Raw genomic sequence first — 19231 nt, 5'->3', positions numbered from 1 at the left:
TACTAAACACATTTTTTGAAAGAAAATGCCTCAAATCATCCAATTTCCATCCAAGGCGTAAGAAGAAATGGCACCCTTTTCACATTGGCCTATTTATAGCGCCACCAGGAGGCCACAACCCCTGGTGGGGACCTGTCCCCCGAGGGATACCAGAGAACTCGCCAGTTTACCAAGTCGCCACTATTAGAGCTATGGACCAGAGCTAATTGTTTCTGTACTTTGGTGTTTAAACTTTTAGCATTCCTACTTTCTTTAGTGTTAACTTTAAACAACTATCCTCTCTCTCTCTCTCTCTCTCTCTCTCTCTCAATTCAATGCAATTTAAATGAAGGTGAAGTAAAACAAAAATGCACTAAATCGTAAACTGGCGAGTTCTCCGGATACCGCCCCGATCGGGCACTTTATCTAGTTTACACTTGTCCACTTCCAGGTCCAGTTTAACTTGACGTCTATGTGTCCTCTCCTTGTTCAATGTACTCCTCGCAGTCAGATGCAGTCAGACGTTCCAAAGGGAGGGAGCGGGCCGGGGAAGGAGGGGTTAAATGCTACTCAGCAGTGGTAATGGGAACTTTGCTGCCAGAAAGGAGTAGCTCGCTGTCTACTATAGTGCCTCTAAACGACTTTTTAAACTAAGACTTTTATTCAGTTTCGCTCGAGAGAATACTAAAATAACAAAACAGCTTAATAAAATATGTTCTAAAACGCTTCTGGCGTTTGTTTTTGTTTTTTAAATAGCCGAATGTGCTCGTCTCGAAGGTAAACCTGTTGCCTAGTTCCAAGATGTTTCATTGTGGTGGATGGGATGGCGCTGCGCAGCATTCCTCCTCCTAGCCTGGTCCTGGACGGACGAGCAGCGCTTCTCTAAGAACATTACTTGCCTGGTAAGTTTTGTTTCGTGCCGAAAGTGTCAGATAATTAAAGACAAGCTCCCGTTGTTTTTTTGGGAAGAAGTTCCATTGAATTGCTATTGAAGCGATAACCGCCTGAGACAGCCACTTTGGTATAATGAAAACAGTGAAACACAGACAGCGCTGCTGTTGCCTGCTGTTGTAATGTTGGTAAACAATGCGTTTATGTATTGGTGTCTTCGTCAGAATTGGAGTGTGCAGATTACATACTGCAACAATGTCTGCAGAACAGGAGGCATCACAGAATTGACTAAAGCCGATGTAATTCTTCCCAAGTATTCTTTTTCATTTTTTTTTCATGAAACGGGACAGCAGTTGCAATACAGTTTTATCAAAGCTGAAATCTTAAATGTTAACCCATCTAACATTTCCCCGCTAGCTACCGCCTCCCGCTGTCTATTTTAAGTAGCAATGGACATGGCCTACTAATAACGTTTGCCGAGTAGCTACAGATAACACACACACACACACACACACACACACACACACACACACACACACACACACACATTACATTGATTAATTTCTCAGCAGAGTTGTAGGGGGGGATGAAAGGTGCCAATTTGTAGGGTCCCCTCTTCTTCATTAACATTGGATAGTTGGAAGTTATTTGGAGCCAAAGGTCATTCAGTTTTTGGTCTAGTTTAGTCAATTCAATGCGAAAGGGGACCATGAGGTGATGGCAGTGACAGACTAAAAACAGTAAAAAGCCAGGTTTATACTATTGTATATGTATTGTTTATTATGTCCTATGACGGGACATAATACATGAGGCATTGGATGTTTTCATCTTCTGGAGTGGCTGCCTGCAATGCGATGAAGACTCTTGGGTGAGTTGGTGAAGAAAGGGGAGTGAGGAGGAGTGTGGTGGTGGGTGGAGTTTTGGGGGGGTCAGAGTGTGGTTTAGTAAAACCATGCTGTGCATGTCACGGTCCCCATAGCAACCCTGTGATTAGCAGGAATTGGGCGGATGAGGTTGAGACCAAAATGGGAGCTGCAGAGGGCTGTCAGTCCAGAGCTGTTGGGCTGATGGGGTTAGAATAATCCTCAATCTGCCTTTGACTGGCCTGACCTGGGCTGCCCTTGAAAACACAGGGAGACACTGGATGACACTGACCAACAAGACGTCTCCCTTTTTATTTTGGGGGGGTAGGGAATTGGGATGCCACTATGTGAACGTGATGTTCTCCTCTCTCTTCCCGTGTCAAGATGACTAATCCAAGAGCGTTCAGTCAAACAGAGACAGGGGCAAGCAAGTTCTCTGTGCAGTGCAGAATATACCTTTTTAAAGTGAATCGTATTCTTTGCTGTAAAGGCACATTTCAGTAACGACAAGCTTTCATACCATCAGCCGTCTTCTTCAAAAGTAAATTCTTTGTGTGTGTTTTGAATTTGAAGAGATTGTTTGCAGGCTGAGGCAGCATTCTATCGTTCTGGGAATAGAGGTTCACTCAGAGTGTGTTGCTGGATTTTCCTGGCAGGAATGACTTCAGGGAGATTTTCACCTCAAATTTGGCACATAAGAATATTTCTCTTGCTGGTTCCTCCTGGCCCAAATGTCTTTGCCAGCTGAGACCACAGCTCTAATGTATGGAGGAAATTAACCAACTCTTTCGTTCTCATATCTTGGAATTATGCTGTTGGAAATGGTCAGTTGGAGCTTTTGCTTTTTCACAGCTGATTGTTTCAGAAGGAGTTGTGGCTCCTTAAGTTTTCAAGCGATGTTGAGGTTGGAAAAAAGAGGATTTGGAGAGAGAGCGTGGTATGTGAGTTTCCTATGTCTTTGGTCTCAGAGAGATACAGTACAGAGCGATGGGCTCTAAAAAGAGGACTGTAGAAAATTAGTTGCGGTAACTTTTCATGAGATGCTCAGCCAAAATGCAATTTCTTTAGAGCTTGTTTTCAGATCCATTTCATGCCGTCTTAACGGCTGCATCATCATCGATCGCAGACAGGAAAGGCAAATGTAACGAGTACCATCACGTTTCCAGGATTATTTTCTTTAAAGTCCTTGTGACTGTGGCCGAGACTTGGAACACAGAGCAGCAGCAGCCTAAAGCTTTGTTTATGAAAGAAATCTGTTAGTACTGCTATGCGTGGGTTGTATGACTGTCTCCAAGCTCTGTTTTAACAGGCACATGTATTTTGAATATTTTTTCTCCATGAAGTAAAGTAGCCATTCTAAATATAGGCATTTTCCTTTTCTTTTCCCCACTTTTGGATTCCCTAAACCAAAGAGTATTTGGACTTACAAGCACTAAAGAGATTTTCTGTTTTAATGAAGTTCATATCTGGCAACAACAAAAATACATTCCAATTGCAGGAAAAGAAAAAGGCATAGACAATGTGAAAGATGTCTGTCTGGTCTTTTGGTCCCCTGCTAGGTCTACAAGCGCTTTAGGGCTTTAGGGAAAGCCCGATTTTATATTTAGTCGTGCAATGGTGTCCTGCATCAAAAATGGACTATCTACAATCTCACAATGCTTTGCACTGCAACTCGTTGTGCGCTTGTAGATCGGCTATTTTCCGCGCGGGACACCGGCCCGTAACAAAATATAAATCACGCTTAAGCCCCTTCAATAATGAGCAGCACCGCACCACGGGCCAATGTGAGACAAGCTGGCCTCCACGCCACAGCAGCATCAACGTGGATAAAAAACATTCCACTGTAGGTCTCTGTTGAAATAACAAGGGCCGCAAAACAATCAGCCTTCACAGCGCCCCGCTCAGCCCATTCTCATGGGTAATGAGCCGGATGGGTAGTAACCCACTTTCACTCTCACTCCTCACTCACGCCTCCCATTGACCAGAGTGGTTAACATGCATTCCTGCATAAACATGTATGACATGCTTATTCATAAATCTTCTAAACTCAGAATGACCTGTAAGGACAGCTGGTGTTGTTCCATCTCACTAATAAAAAAAAGACGGCCTACATGAGAATGAATGAGAATTGGGGAAATAAGTCCCAAACTTGCTCAATAGGAAAAGAGAAGTCTTAGTACACCCTTCAGCCAGCAGAAGGTAGAAGGGCTCGTCGGTGCTCAACAGGGACAACTTTCACCCGAGAAGATCATATCTGGGCACTTCAGGAGAGACTACCCAAATAAAATGTACTGGTGCACTCGACTGGTCTGCACGTTTTCCCTTTATTGTTTTGCAGGGGTGACGTTTTGACTTTCGTCGTCCCCTCGGAGTCAAACAGTCAAGTGCGAGTCGGGTGCTCCAGTATATTTTATTTGGGTAGTCTCTCCTGAAATGCCCAGATATTATTTCCCTTGGTCAATAGGAAGTTTTATGAATAAAGATCCACTGTGTTCACTGCCTTCCATTGTATTTGACAACCTTTTAATTTAATTAGGGTAATTATATATATATATATATATATATATAATTTAAATCATAACCTGTCTAGTGTCTGTTCCGCATGGTTCTCCTCTGTCTTGTGCAATTTATCTGAAATTGCACATGGGCATTGACCCTTAGCACATGCACACAACGCCTCGTTTTCACTTTTCCCAAAAATTAAGCTGTTTATCAATGGCTTATGGGATCTTAGCAGCTGCCGAGACACTGACACACACACACACACACACACACACACTGGAAATGTATAAAGGAATTTCATTTACGGCCCCAATCCACAGTTCCACACACACTGCATTTTATGATTGGGATGGCGCTTTGGATATCATCTTCATAGCACTGACACGCAGAGTGACATGCAAAATTCGATTTAACTTATTGGGCCCCTCGAGGGTCAAGAAACTGATCACAGTTATCGCAAAGGCACTGTGTGTGTGTGTGTGTGTGTGTGTGTGACTATGTTCATGCATATGAATGAGTATAGTCTTTTATTGTATGTTTTAGTACTGTATTTATTGTCTTATTGTGCACTTTCTACTTTTACTCTACCTACTCTCTGTGCTGCTGTTCCCTGGGGGATTATTAAAGTATTATCCTATAAATCACAATCTACAAACAACACGCCAATCACCAAATGCATGGGCGTTCATTTACAGTACTTACATTAATTTACAAATTTAGTTTTTTTTTTTGTAAATGTGAATGGTAAATGATGCATTTATATAGTGCCTTTATCCAAGGCGATTATGCATTTAGATTTGTGCATTACATTCACCCATTTACACACATTTATACACCGATGGCAGTGGAAACATGCAAGGCACGAACCTGCACATCGGGAGCAATTAGGGGTTCATCTTGCTCAAGACATTTCGACACTAACTCTGGAGGAACTTGGGAACCTTCCAGTTACGAAGCGGCCACTTTACCCATGAGCAACTGCCACCCTGGCCTGTGTGCACTATGCCCTGAAATGTACATGTATACTGAGTACTGACCAGTTCAAGTATAAAAAAACATGAATAATTTAGTGAATTCCCCAAAAAGCTTCATAATGCCTATTACCTACTACACATAAATTAGTCATTACTACACCATGGTGGGTGTTTATAACTTGAAACTTTATAACTGTGTCAATATTGGATAAAACAAGGCCACATTGTATTGTGACATTTAATGTCTAACTGGAAATTGCAGACAGACAGACACGTAAACACAATCTCACACTTTTACGTTCACTACTTCACTTAAGGGGAACAAATCGCCAACTCCTGTCTCCACCATGTATTTTTAGATTAGGATTTGTCTGGAGATGTTTATTACAAAATACATAGCCTACCCTTTTAACCTCCTTTTTCTATGGTGATCACCAGCTGTGAATATTATGACAGGAATGTATTAATATATATAACCCCTGCTATCGTTCGTGACCGTGAAACTCTCCCATGCGACGCCATGTCCCAAAAGTGAACCATTTCTCACCACACTGCAGTTGCAGTACACCACAGTAGACCATCAGAGAAGCAGTCCTATGGCACACGCACATAGAGACGCACACAGCTATTTAGGCTAGGTGCTGATGGTTTTTGCCTAGTCAAATGTAATCCTTTAAAACCAGAGCTTCCTATTCCTCCCTTGCATCCCGTCACGGTGGGATTGGGTGGATTTCGACATCATTGTCACCACAGCACAGCAGCTGTTGTGTTTTAGGTCCACATGGTGAGTGATGAGGGCTGAACATACTGTATCTCGTCTATCCCATTCTATCATCACACAGCATTTCATGGTTGATTGACTGCCTGGTTTATTATGGGCACTTTTCTTTTAGGTAACGCTTTTTTTTTAAAGATTTGTTTTGGGACTATTATGCCGTTCATTCATAGTCTGACAGGAAATGGGGAGAAAGATGGGGAGTGACACGCCGCAAAGGTCATCTGGATTCAAACCCATGACACGCTGTCAGGCTACATTTGCAGCCTAGGAGCCTGAACCACTAGTACGCCAGACAGTGGCTCTGGCCGGTTTATGGGCACCTTCAGTCAGCAAAGTAGAAATGCTGAAGCTAAAATGTTGAATGAACTTCTTGTGTCTACAGGTCAAGTCGTATAAAACAGCCTGCTGAGTGAATTCAAAGAGATTTCTCCCTGGAAGCACAGCTTGTTGTGACATGCCTGTAGTCTGAAGGTGTATGAAGGTGCTCCTGTAAATAAAATTGGGGCTTCACCTCCTTTCAGCCAAACGGAACAACATAAACTGAAGCTGCTGTATTATTGTCTCCACCAGGCCGAAGGCATGTGGGGAGAGTATGTTTTGCACTCCGTCCGTCTGCGTGTCCGTCCGTCCGTGTGTCCGTCCGTGTGTCCGTGAACAGCTAATCTCGGCCACCGTTAACCCGGTCGATGCCATATTTTGCACACACACTCCCTGGATGCCAACGATGAACCTCTGCCCCAAACTTTCCAGAACAGCCTGTTATAGCGCCACCAGGAGGCCGCTTTGTGCAAAACAAGTTTTTGCACAGTACACCTACAGATTTGGTCCAAACATCACGCAAATTGGTACACAGTCTCTCTAGAGCCATTCAACGAAACGGGTCTTTCAGATTTATCAGACTCCATCCTGATAAGGTTCCAAAGTTCACAGGAGTGCTCAGTTTCAAACAAAATGCTGCAAATCATGAACACATCGCGTGATTTCCTTGAAATTGTGCACCCACATTCCCACTAGGCCGAGGACGAAATGCCACATGAACAATTTCAACTCAGCCTCAAGGTGGCGCTATAACTGGCCGAAAAGTGTTTTCACCTCTAACTGCACGGATCTGTGGATAACCTGGTGGAGACCTGTGCCCAGAAGGGCACTTTTTCTAGTTATTACTCTTCTCTGCAAGGAGATATCTGTGCTAAGTTTAACCACTTAAGAGCCCTATATGTATATACATCACTTGACAAAAATAGCTGATTACATGCTTGTGAGTTTGAAGATCCCGGCGAAAATAGGTGGGGACACCAGGTGGAAAGAGGTTAAGTGACACATGAAAGCAAGTTGAAACGTAATAAACAGTGTTTGTTAGGTTGTTTAAGTAAGTAACATTTTGTGACTGTAAGTGTCACTGTCAAGAGGGCTGTCAAACTCATGTAAAAACAGTAATGTCCACTGTCGTCAGAGTTCAGATTTGTAATCTCTTAGAAGATGCTTAGTCATTTCAAATATCCGGTTAACTGAACTGAACTGAACTGAACAAAAGAAGCACTGTTGGAAGCTGCTGTCTTGACGATAGAAACTAGCTGGAACTTAGAATAAATAATGAACAGTTACTAAAGAATCTATGAGCAGTTACTAAAGAATCTATAGTTACCGGTACTCGAGTAGAATTGTACTGTATGTGTGTGTTACTTTGTAACTGTGTGTGCGCGCACATCATGTGCTTGCCTTGTACCTCCTCATCTTCAGACTCCGAGCATGACTCAGGGCTCACGGCTCAGATGTCAAGGTGGTGGGAGTTGGCCTTAGAAGTTACATTGCGAGGATTTGTTTCTCAGAAATAACTGAATAGTCTTCTTTATGAATGTAGCTTGGCTAAATGCCTAAGACTGATAATCAGAATCAGAATGTTGGTGTGATTTGAGTTTTTGTACTGTATGCCATTCCTAGGTTATCAGACACATACTGTAAGGTTTTTCTGGCGTGGCCCAGTCTAGATAGTGTTGTTGTTTTGCAAGAATTCTGTATATTTAACGTTGGTTATAGGTGTATGTAGTAAGTGATAAAGATCTATATTCTGACAGCCCTATCATTCCTATAGACCAGTGCTGGGTTTCAAGTTCAACCCCTTTCATATCAAGGCCCATTATTTATTGGGTATTTGAGCCACGGACCACCATTTGATGAGATTTAGCCTCTCGGACCCAAAACGTAGACTATTTTGTTGTTGATGGACAAGATATTTCCACAATTCCATGCTGTATTGATGTTGGTACCATTAGGAGAGAACAGGCAAACGTTGAATTGTGTAGACGTCTTTCAAATTAAGTAATGCAGATTTGGGGTCAATTGGGGTCCATTTGGTTTCATTTTACGCTCTCAAGAGTTAGATTTATTTTGTTACCAACTCCATCATTTAGCTGGAGACCACCTGGCTGGAACCCCCTCAAGGCCCATTGGTCTACAAGATTCCGCAAACTCACATCCGCAAAGAATTGTAAGCTCGTAGATCGGCTAGTTCTTGTGCGCTACATCATCGTCGGACGGAAGTGTTGATTTTGGCAGCAAAGGTCATATTTTAGTCATCTGAAATGTTTTAGTGTTAGTCTAGTTTTAGTCGACTAAATATCATATGATTTTAGTCTACTAAATCTACAGTTGATTTACCGGTAGTCGACTAAAATGTATTTTGGCGGGCCTGTTGCCAATCTACAAGTTTAGTTTTTCATATATTTAGTTTTAGTCATCATAGGTTCATTTAGTTTCTATTTAGTTTGTCAGTGAAAAAAGTATTGGTATTAGTATTAGTCGACAAAATCAACACTGTACTGTACATGCACTACAGAATGCAAATGTTCATGATTTTCGCAATCTCTTCATTTGCACAGGGAAGATGCACGTGTCCCTGGCAGAGGCTCTGGAGGTGCGAGGGGGTCCGCTGCAGGAGGAGGAGGTCTGGGCGGTCCTCAGCCAGAGTGCAGAGAGCCTCCAAGAGCTCTTTCACAAAGGTATCCATCCCGCCGCATTCTGCAGAAACGTTGCCAGGCCACAATAGAACGTATTCACATGGGCAGCTATTTGCTCTGACTGAACTTCATACTCACACATTCACAAATTATATGTAATATTTCTGTTCATTATCATATATTGAAATCGTATTATGGTCGCTTTTAACCCCTTACTTGTCAGGAAATGAGAGGCGGGGAAAAAGTTTCCAATGTTCCAATGGATTCATGGTGATTTTTGTGAAAAGCTCTTGTTTTATATTTGTGAAGCCCACAGATGGACATAAAGGGTGACCAATGATTTTAGGAATTGATTTATGAACACACAATTAATGAATAAAGGACAAAGAATGAAAAAAAGAGATTAGGTTTCTTCCCGACAGCGATTATATAAATATTTAATATCCCCATCATCTAGCATTCTTATGTGGAGTCTTCTACTCTCCCTCTTTATCTCTTTTGGTTGTGAAATTAAATAGCTTAACAAGAATCTGGCTCAGCAGTAGAAAGCATGTCCCTAAGGTCAGCAGAACTAGGCATGGTTACCTAGTGATATGCAGCTCTAGACATCACACCGGGACTATGGATCTGACACACCACCTCTCTCTCTTTGGCCCTGTGTTGTTGTTTTTTTGTTTGTTTGTTGTTGTGTAGGGAACGTGAATAAAGGTAATTCAAGCTGTAACTAGAAAAAGTGCCCTTCTGGGCACAGGTCTCCACCAGGAGGATAGGAGTGTGTGTGTGATGCTTGGCCTGTTGTAGCGCCACCATGAGGCTGATTTGAAAACTGTCAAGTGGCATTTCTTCCAAAGCTTAGTGGAAATATGCATGCACAGTTTCACCACAATTGGACGCTGCGTTGAGTAGTTGTGGCGATTTGTACAAAACGGGTACAAAGCGGGCTACTCCTGAAAAGTTTAGAAGCTAATCGTAGCCAATGAGGGTGGATTATGAGAAATCAAACAAACCAGTCTTGATCACATGACTATGGAGAGCATGTGTACCGATTTGCGTGACATTTTGATAAAATCTGAAGGAGTAATATTAGAAAATGTGTTTTACATATGTCGGCCTCCTGGTGGCGCTATAAAGAGCAAATGTGAAAAATTCCAGGCAAAGGTTTTTCCTTGGCCTCTAGGGAGTTGGCATACAAAGTTATCCACAGATCCGTGCATGGCTCTAGAGAGACTGTGTACCAATTTGCGTGATGTTTGGACAAAATCTGTAGGTGTACTGTCCAAAAACTTGTTTTGCACAAAGCGGCCTCCTGGTGGCATTCTGGAAATTCTGGGGCAGAGGTTCATCGTTGGCATCCAGGGAGTGTGTGTGCAAAATCTGGCATCGACCGGGTTAACAGTGCCGGAGATTAGCTGTTCACAGACGGACGGATGGACGGACGGACGGACGGACGGACGGACGGACACACACACTGACGGACGGAGTGCAAAACATACTCTCTCACCATGCCTTCGGCCTGGTGGAGACAATAACTTTGTAGCTAACTCTACTTCTAGTTTATTTTTTATCCACCTTATTTGTGCTTATTACAGTATATGCTTTTACGTTTATTTCCTGAAAGGCTAACCTTTCAGAGATGGCCCTTTTTAGAGAGATTTATGTGACAATGGCATGTGGTTCAGCTGTCTCTGGCGGTGTGCCACATAATCCGGTTTCTGTTTAGCTTCCGTGTTGTTATTGGATGAGAGACGTAACAATTTCAACCCTCCTAAATGCGCTGGTCACCATCCGTGACTCCTTGATTTATCTCTGTGTGACGCCATGTCACCATCCACCCACTCACTCTTACAGTATGTGTCATCTGTGCTGTTCTTTGTAGTGACCAGTGGACTGGTCACCTGACTCTGAATAGTTAGACAGCCTATATTAAAACAATTCAACTCTTGTCTTCGGATTCAGAGAGTGACGTGGGAGTTCACTCCTTTTCTGTTTCATCAGCTTGATACATTGTAGGCCTATACAGTATGTAATATAGTTGTTTTCTAATAGTGAGAACATTTTTTTAAGTAAACCTTCTACATCCTGCATTTTGTGAGGCGAAAAGCCCACACTGATTTGTAGAACAACTATTATTCTGTCTGAGGGGGCTGTATTTCGCGTGTCTTAAGTACCAGGTCTTATTCCCTAATTTGAGTAAACTAAAGACCTGGAGGTGTGATCAATGCCATTTGGCTATTCTGAGTGGCCAAAGAGCATTGACCACGCCTCCAGGTCTTTAGTTTACTCAAGTTTACTTAAGACACGCAAAATACAGCCCTTAATCTTTAACTCTTGTGTGAACTTTGAGGCTGAAGTTGTTTGTCATTTGTCAACGGCATTCCTAATACTCAAATGCAACCTAAATAAGTAGAATGCAGCTATGCTGCCTCACAGCCAACAAGACTAACCTCAACACTGTATTTGAAAAGTTTAAATATTTGACTCAAGCATTGCTAAATCATTGTCCCATATGAGATAGCTTGGTGATATTGTGGCTTTTGAGTCTTAACCTTCACATGCCTCTTGTGGGGTTTAGAACTATTTGTTTCCTTTTTTTAATGGGGTTTGGTGTTCAAGGTATTCACTGTCTCGGTCTCTGAGCTATATTAACTCATTTAGACCTGTAAAGTCAATACGTTGTAAAACCTTTCAATATGGGAAAGCGTTTTTCAAATCTGCCTCAAGTTAAACAGCAGTGTAAAGAGGAAAGACGTGTTCTAGACTAGAGACAGGATGATATTTTACACGTGTACCAGTACCAATATACAAGCAATTTTTTTAAATATCTGATTGTATTGACCAAAATAGGGGCACCAGGTTGAAACGTGCAAACTGATATAAGCGTGCGACCATCAATTTGTTTTTAACTTTTGACAGAACTTAGTGAGTGCTTTAGCCACCAAAATGACCATTTCCTCAACATGAAGCATGTTGCTATCCAGTCATTTTATTCAATGAAAGGTATTGTAGTTGGCTGTCTGACTCAAAGCTCTTATGCAATAAATGGGAGCATTGAGCATTGTCTTTTGATTTATACCCCAAGCTGTTCTGCTGGACAACGCACTGTCCATACTGGGCTCCCAGATTAATGGTCATGGCTCTGGAGTTAGCATGTTAATCTGGATACAATAGCTTCTTTATTGTTCACACACAGATGGACAGGATTCTCATGGAAGAGGTTCAAAGCAAACAAAACCCTCTATCGTTTTAAATTTCTTCTAATCTACGGATAGCAGCCATCTCAATCTCGGATTGGTCACATTTGAGAAGACGTCCCTCACAACAACCTTCACTAGTTACATTTTATTTTATTACTTTTTCCCATGAGTGTGTGTTTTTCAGACTTCAATCTTAAAGGACCACTTCACCACTTGTCAACTTATCTTCATATAATTGGTCGTCACTAATGGTTTATGATAAAATACCACAATTGTTTCCTATTCGGTCTGTGTCTCATAGGATTATTTTTTAAACAAGATTTTAAAAGAAAATATAGAGATTTGTGTTATCGTGAGAACGATGGCTTCCATTATTGCATTGCAACTTTCCAGGAATATAAATCCTGCAGTTTCTCTTTGATTCCCCATCGGTGATGTCATGTGGTGGACGGGTTTCTGAACTGCCCACAGCCCTCCTATGAGACAGACAGAGAACATTCATTTTTTTGGGGCATTTTATCATGAAGATTCGCGGGGATCAATTCTATGACGGTAGGTTGAAAAGTGGTGAAGTGGTCCTTTAACCACTTAAAACCCTATAGTTGACCGGGGTCCCCCAGGGTTCCATACATGGCCCACTCCTTTCCTCGCTGTACACTAAATATTTTGCCTGAAAACATTGTGTATTTGCTATGTTTGCAGAATGCTTGCCCCTTGGGTAGGGATGCTAATGTTCATGTTGTTAATTTTCAAACTTAAAACTCCCAAGCTCCCAAGAATACAGCATTAAAAAAAGACTAGTGTTTTGAGATTTACTACGAAATAATAGATCACATCAAAGCTGAAATGTATATTAAATGGAAGTTAAATTCATGAAATAATAATAAGCCATCACATTTTCCTATATACCCTTCTAGTGCATGTTCAGGAGGCACAGTTCAAATTGACTACTGTACTCTAGTACTATGCCATCTCTTGTTAACCAGGGAACCCATTGTGGACTTCATTTGCTGTTTCATTCTGAAACATTTCGATCAAGCAATATCAGGACATCTTAGTTCAACATGTCTAAACTACCGACCCCTCGTTTGAATTTAGGGATTTTCATGCAAACACGCGTGCACGCACACACAAAAAGAGCACCACAGACACTTTGTGTACAACTTGACCCAGCGGCAGTTTTGTTTTGTGTCTATTGAATTGATCGTCGTCTCTTCCTACAGGGTGGGTGTGTGTGTGTGTGTGTTGATGATGCAGCAGCAGCAGCAGCAGGCTTGGCATGAACATAAAGATTGCCACTATCCTGAGAATGTCGAATCTGGCCTTAGGCCAATAACTCCTGACTGCAGACATCCTTGACATACACTGAGTCTGGACTATGTACAGCACTTTCTGCTGAGGTCATAATTTTTGGTAATTAAGGATTTCACTCCAAGGCTAATATTTCAGACTCAAACCCAAGGTTGAATCCTTGGAGCATTGCTTTGAAAGTCTTCACTTCATTTCCCAATAATGTTTACATGGCATTTAGTGTTGCACTGCATTGATTGCGTAGGCCTTTGTCAGCTAATATTTTTAACTTATGTTGTTAGTGTAGCCATATTGAATAGATTGTGGTCTCTCATGTGCACGGTTTAGGAATGCTGAGTGAAGCTTAAATGTGAAAAGCAGATGTCAGAAGCAGTTTTTTTATGCAGTTGCTTAACTATGTTAAGGCATTTCTACCTACAGAGTACATTGATTAATGGTAAACATTGTCTAATCCTGTAATTTTAAGTTCTGTGGATATAATTAATTTAATAGCTTATACAACTTTATTTATAGTGTGTTTTAAAATGTTATTTTAACCAATCTATACGAGTTTGTTACAAATGATGTTGAGGAGGAGCATTACTAGCTAAAGTGGCTGAAGCTCATGAGCGAGATTTATCCCTTGGCCAAACAGGGATTCAGAGATGTAGGATATCGGTCTCCCACGCCACTTCAAATGTTTTTATGCTGTGCAATATGACTTGTCAGGCAATGGCATGCATGTGTGGATGACACCCTGTGGGTGTCACATTGTATACGTATTTGCCTCACACTGTCCAAACACTAATCCACCACCACCACCACAACGGTCATATTCATATTCCATGTGTAAATGGTAGCGGTTAGCTACTGTGTTTGTATAAGAACGATTTGTTTGAATTAGTTATATCCCGAGTATTTATGATTCCGCAAAGAAATGCCTCTCCAGCCATAGTCTCAGGCTCTTAGCTGTAGTCTCCTCTAGGTAACTAAGAGCTTTTCTTTCACATGATTTGCCTGTACCGTATGTTTGATCTTAGTATTTCCTGTCATTCAGACTGCAAACTAAGATCTTCTATGTTAATTTAAAGCTGTAACCATAGGTGTTACGCCCTTCCCATTGCACATGCTTCAAAACTTGGTCTCCTGCACGAGAAACCAAATTTTTACTGTTCATTCAAGAAGCAATCCCTACTAGGCCAGGGGGAGTTATTGCACATAATGAGTTTAAGGGAGTACCACTTGTAAACTAGAACTGTATCCAACTCCTACCCGACAGGGTCTAAAGTTCTCAAAGGAATAGACACGGCTCCTCTATTCAAATAAGTTTCATATTCATACTGTAAGTGGCTTTGGTACATACTCTCAGCCAGGGATAAAAGAGCTTCAGATTCGTATTGTTTAAAATTAAATATAATCGTTCTAATATTGATTAAAATAAGTTTAGGGTGGCGGCTTTGTATTCATGTATTTTAGAGGACAACTCCCTGGTCTAGGGGCTGATAAGAAGTGTGCCCTATAGCGACAAGTTGTGTAGGGATTCACATGGACTTGTTTGGAACCAACAAACAAACAAGTAATTGAAGCAAATGGTAATTCTAAAGATTATAGTTTGCCCCCAAACCATGGTGGGTTGTTTTAATCACTTAAGCCCTATACTTTGTCATAGAACAGTGAAAATAGCCAATCCACATGCTCATAGATCAGCTATTTTTGAAAATGCAGACCGTTTCTGAAAATGTTAGATTATAAAGAGGTGCCAAAAATAGGGATGCCAGATTTAAAGTGGTTAAACTTTCACAGTAGAGTGGATGTATTCCAAAATGATGACGGCTTGTACTTTTGTCTACATTTTATTGAGACCTTTCAACATAATTTGAACATCAAAGAGCGATCTAATTCCCTAATGCTCTGGATGTGCAGTTTGAGTTATAACAGACTGTGTGTAACCTCATCCTTTTCTTTGCAGTCGGTCCCCTCAAAACGTTCACGGTTTTTAAACAGGAAACATTTATTTACTTGGTAAATTCCAGCTTTTGAAAACATTATTTTGGTACCTCAAACCCCCGTTTTCTGTTCCTCGTTCTGTCCCGTTTCGAAGTGAAATATCAGTCAAAGAAAGGAATTTTGCAGAGCTGCTCAAACATTCCTTTGTATATTTTAAAAAGGGGACTGTAACCATACCACTGACTGTGGCTTCGGAGGAGAAGAGAATGACTCTTGTTTCCCTGTGTATCCATTCTGCTCTGTCCAATGCCTCTTCAACAGTTAAGGCATACTGGACGTGTTTTTCGGAAAACCGGCGGAAAAACGCTGCAGTGTGCAGGGACCTTTATTCTTTGCATGGCTAAGCTTTCCTTAGCCATGTGTTTTTTGTTTACTTCAGTCATCTTAAATTCCCATAAAGCCACCGGAAGAAATGTATCTGCTGTGGTTCCACGTGTGTGTGTGTGTGTGTGTGAGAGTGTGTGTGTGTGTGTGTCTGTCTTATCATGTTGTTAATCTAGAGTTCTGTATTTTGTACATGCTGATTTAGTGCACTGCATGCAGCTCAACCATGCATATAGCAATTACAACAATGTGTATTAGAGCTTGGATCGGGACAACTTTTTCCAGCCACGAACCGGGCCCGTTACAAACAGCTTTGTGTCCTGAACACCGACGCTTTTTTACTAGGGATGTGTAAATGTCTCAAATTAAAATCGATTTGTATAATTTAATATTAATGATTAATCGATTAATCGTTTGGGGGAGCGGATTTTTTTTTTTTATGAACCCTACAAATAAAAAAGTCTTCCCCCCAAGGGGTACCTAAGCCAAAAAAGTTTGGTACCCCCTGATGTAGATGATTAACAATAATTTTAATTATTGAGAGTTAATAAGGGTCCATTTGGTTACTAACTCCATCTTTTGGATGAGGACCACCTGGAACCCCCTCAAGGACCACTGGTGACCCCTGGACCAGTGTTGAGCCAATTGATCACCATAGCAAACCCTCTGTGGACACTGTGGGCTCCATTTCCGTCACCGCTAAACCCCTTATCCCTAAACTTCTTTGCCTTTTTTTTTTTTTTACTATTTTGCTAATCATTTTTGAATAGTTAAAATACAAGCTCACAACGTGTCAATGTAGATTGGCTAGTTGAACTATTCAAAAATGTTGTTTCAAAATAGTAAAAAAGGCAAAGACGTTTAGGAATAAGTGGTTTAGCGGTGATGCATGCCTACACTGCTTGTGCCCTTGGAATGCTGGGTGACTGACATGACATTCTTGTTGTATCGCAACATATTCTGCACCTGAACTATTTATGTCCTTGTATGCAATTTCCTCTGTGTGGACATAAATAAATTGTTAAAATGTGTGTGTGTATTGTTATTTTGTTTTTTCTCCTCTGCTTCATAGACCACTTTGAAGACCATAAACTATTTAATTTCAAATTATGTAAACAAATTGGCTATATTGCCTTGTGGTGTAGACACCACAGTGTATCTGACTTACACAATATTTGTTGTTGTTCCATGTCAGACTCGAAAACCAAAGTGTTTCCAAACGACTGAATTGGTTTTCAGTTGTTGACCGAAGGCGCTCTCCCTCATGTTGGCTTGAGCTGAACTAAACGTGTCACAGTATGACTGAGTTTGGCCTTTCAGGGTACGGACAACAATGTGCACCGCTGTAAAGGACAGATATGCTCTGGATTTATAACACAACGTTTTAACGACAAAACACAAAAGCGTCATTGTAAAACGGAATGCTGCACAATAATCGTTTCTCTCGATTAACTTGTTCACTTTCCATAAGCACTGGAAGACAAAATCTTAACTACAGAAAAATGTAATTACCGAAAGCAACCCTAACTAGAACTATATTAACCAATGATGCCCTATATACTTTTGAGCGAAAATAGCCGATCCATAATCTCACAACGTGTCACATACTACATACTGTAGTGGCTTTGAACGTAATTAAAAAAATATTGTGAATTTGTGTAGGCAGGCACAATAGTTGATGAATCAATAGGGAGTCCGTGTCCGTTTCCAGCACTTGTTTGATCTGACACTCTATGCCAAGAAAAGCTCTGGTATTTTCAGGCTATATTTCAAGTGGTTAAGACAACACATTTTGTAGTTCAAGATAGTAGATAGTGATAGTAGTAGTGTAAGCTCAAGATCGTGTTATGCAGTCCTGGTACTTAATATAATGTTTTTGTTTGTTTGTGTTCTCTCCAGACCCCTCGGCCCTGGGCTTCATCATCTCCCCCTGGTCCCTGCTGCTGATGCCCTCTGGAAATGTCTCCTTCACGGACGAGAACGTCACTCAGCAGGACCTGAGGGCCTTCACAGCTCCAGAGGTCCTGGAGGGGGTCGCCCTGGCCTCCCTCTCTGACATAGAGAAGGTAGGTGTTAATTAATTAATTAATGGAATAGTCGCTAAGAGAATAATTGATAGTTGCTGTCCTAGTTGCCTCTAAATTCAATGTAGCTTCTAAAACTGGGTGGGAAAATAATTGCATAACCAATGCAAAGTCAGGATAGGCATGGTCTAAGACTAGAAAGCAACCTCGCATATCAACGAGGTGGTAAGCAGGTATACATCAAGGGGTTGTTATCACACACACAAGAGTGATTACTGTCATATACGTAGGTTACAAAATCAATCGGGTTCAGTTAGGGGCACAAGTGCAAGATTGTCAAAGTGCAATAGAAAAGGCTGCCACGCTTTATAGAATTTTGAGATGGAACCACACAATGTGTGTTTAATCTTTTCCATTTAAAAGAAGTACTGTATGGCCGGCTCCATATATGCAGATCTAGGTTATGATCCAGTCTTCATGTATGGCTATCCAGGGTTTGATGAGATCAGTGTTGTGGTCTTCATATATGGAGACGTGATGTCACGAGGAGTGATAGACTGATGACCATATATGGAGGCATGACACGACTGACTGACGGACGGACATGCCTCCATGCTTTGCAAGTTTTCATAGTAATCTGCGAGCTACAGTCGCAATCAGAGACTGTGGTTGGATACATGTCATCTTTGATCAGTTCAAATAACATTTCTCTGTGCAAACAATTGGGATGGTGAACTAATACGGGGTGGCTTTAAATTTCCACATTTAGCAAATGTGAACGTGCCTTTAACCTATTCTGACCTGAGATCAGATTCATACGAGGTTTCCGCCGGACACACACTGGTCCTGATTAACCCATTCTGACCTGAGATCAGATTCTAAAAATGTCAGTCGTTCTTCGATTTTTCAAAAAATAGCAGACCTACAAGCTCGTATCGCGCCACTCGGTGGCGCGATATGAGCTTGTAGATCTGCTATTTTTAAATAGCTACAGCATAACATGATGCTGACACCAAAATGGGTGCCCGGTCAGAATGGGTTAAGTTTGTAGGGTGCTCTGTTCCTGAAAGTCCTTGAAGGCTATGTTGCATTCTTTGGAAATCCGTGAGTTATTCTTTCCCCTACCAAGACCTACTTACGGGGGGAAGTGATTTCTCTCCCATGCAGTCGGTGCAGAATAGTGAGGGAAGGAAAATGGATTTAAGCGAAAAAGTCTGCTTTCAGCTCCATGAAGCAGATTGAATGAAACGTTCCTTACTATCACGGAGGGGCTTTAGATGAGACACATGTTACTTCATCAGCGACGTGAATTCATCACCTACACCCTTCGTCTTTATTTGATTTACATCAGACATTTTATACACGCACGCCTGCACGCACACACACACACACACACACACACGCGCACACACACACGTTGTACACACGCATACTTGTTGGTTTTGGGG

At 41.5% G+C, this 19231-nt stretch overlaps 1 protein-coding gene across 5 annotated transcripts in view; it reads left to right on the top strand.

The window, feature by feature from the left end:
* Positions 1–557: 557 nt before the first annotated feature.
* ptpn13 (protein tyrosine phosphatase non-receptor type 13) overlaps positions 558–19231 on the top strand; it is a 77292-nt gene continuing 58618 nt past the window's right edge. For all 5 annotated transcript variants that reach the window (XM_083794017.1, XM_083794018.1, XM_083794016.1 and 2 more), the window contains exons 1-3: positions 558–881; positions 8867–8986; positions 17659–17825. In XM_083794017.1, coding sequence (XP_083650143.1) covers positions 8872–8986; positions 17659–17825 — 282 coding nt within the window. In that variant the 5' untranslated portion in view covers positions 558–881; positions 8867–8871. The remainder of the gene's footprint in view (positions 882–8866; positions 8987–17658; positions 17826–19231) is intronic.

This window comes from Protomyctophum parallelum (assembly GCF_964188405.1).
Source record: "Protomyctophum parallelum genome assembly, chromosome: 21".
In the NCBI taxonomy this organism is placed as follows: domain Eukaryota; kingdom Metazoa; phylum Chordata; class Actinopteri; order Myctophiformes; family Myctophidae; genus Protomyctophum; species Protomyctophum parallelum.
Note: the sequence above shows the minus strand (reverse complement) of the source record. Positions and strands in the feature narration are given on the sequence as shown.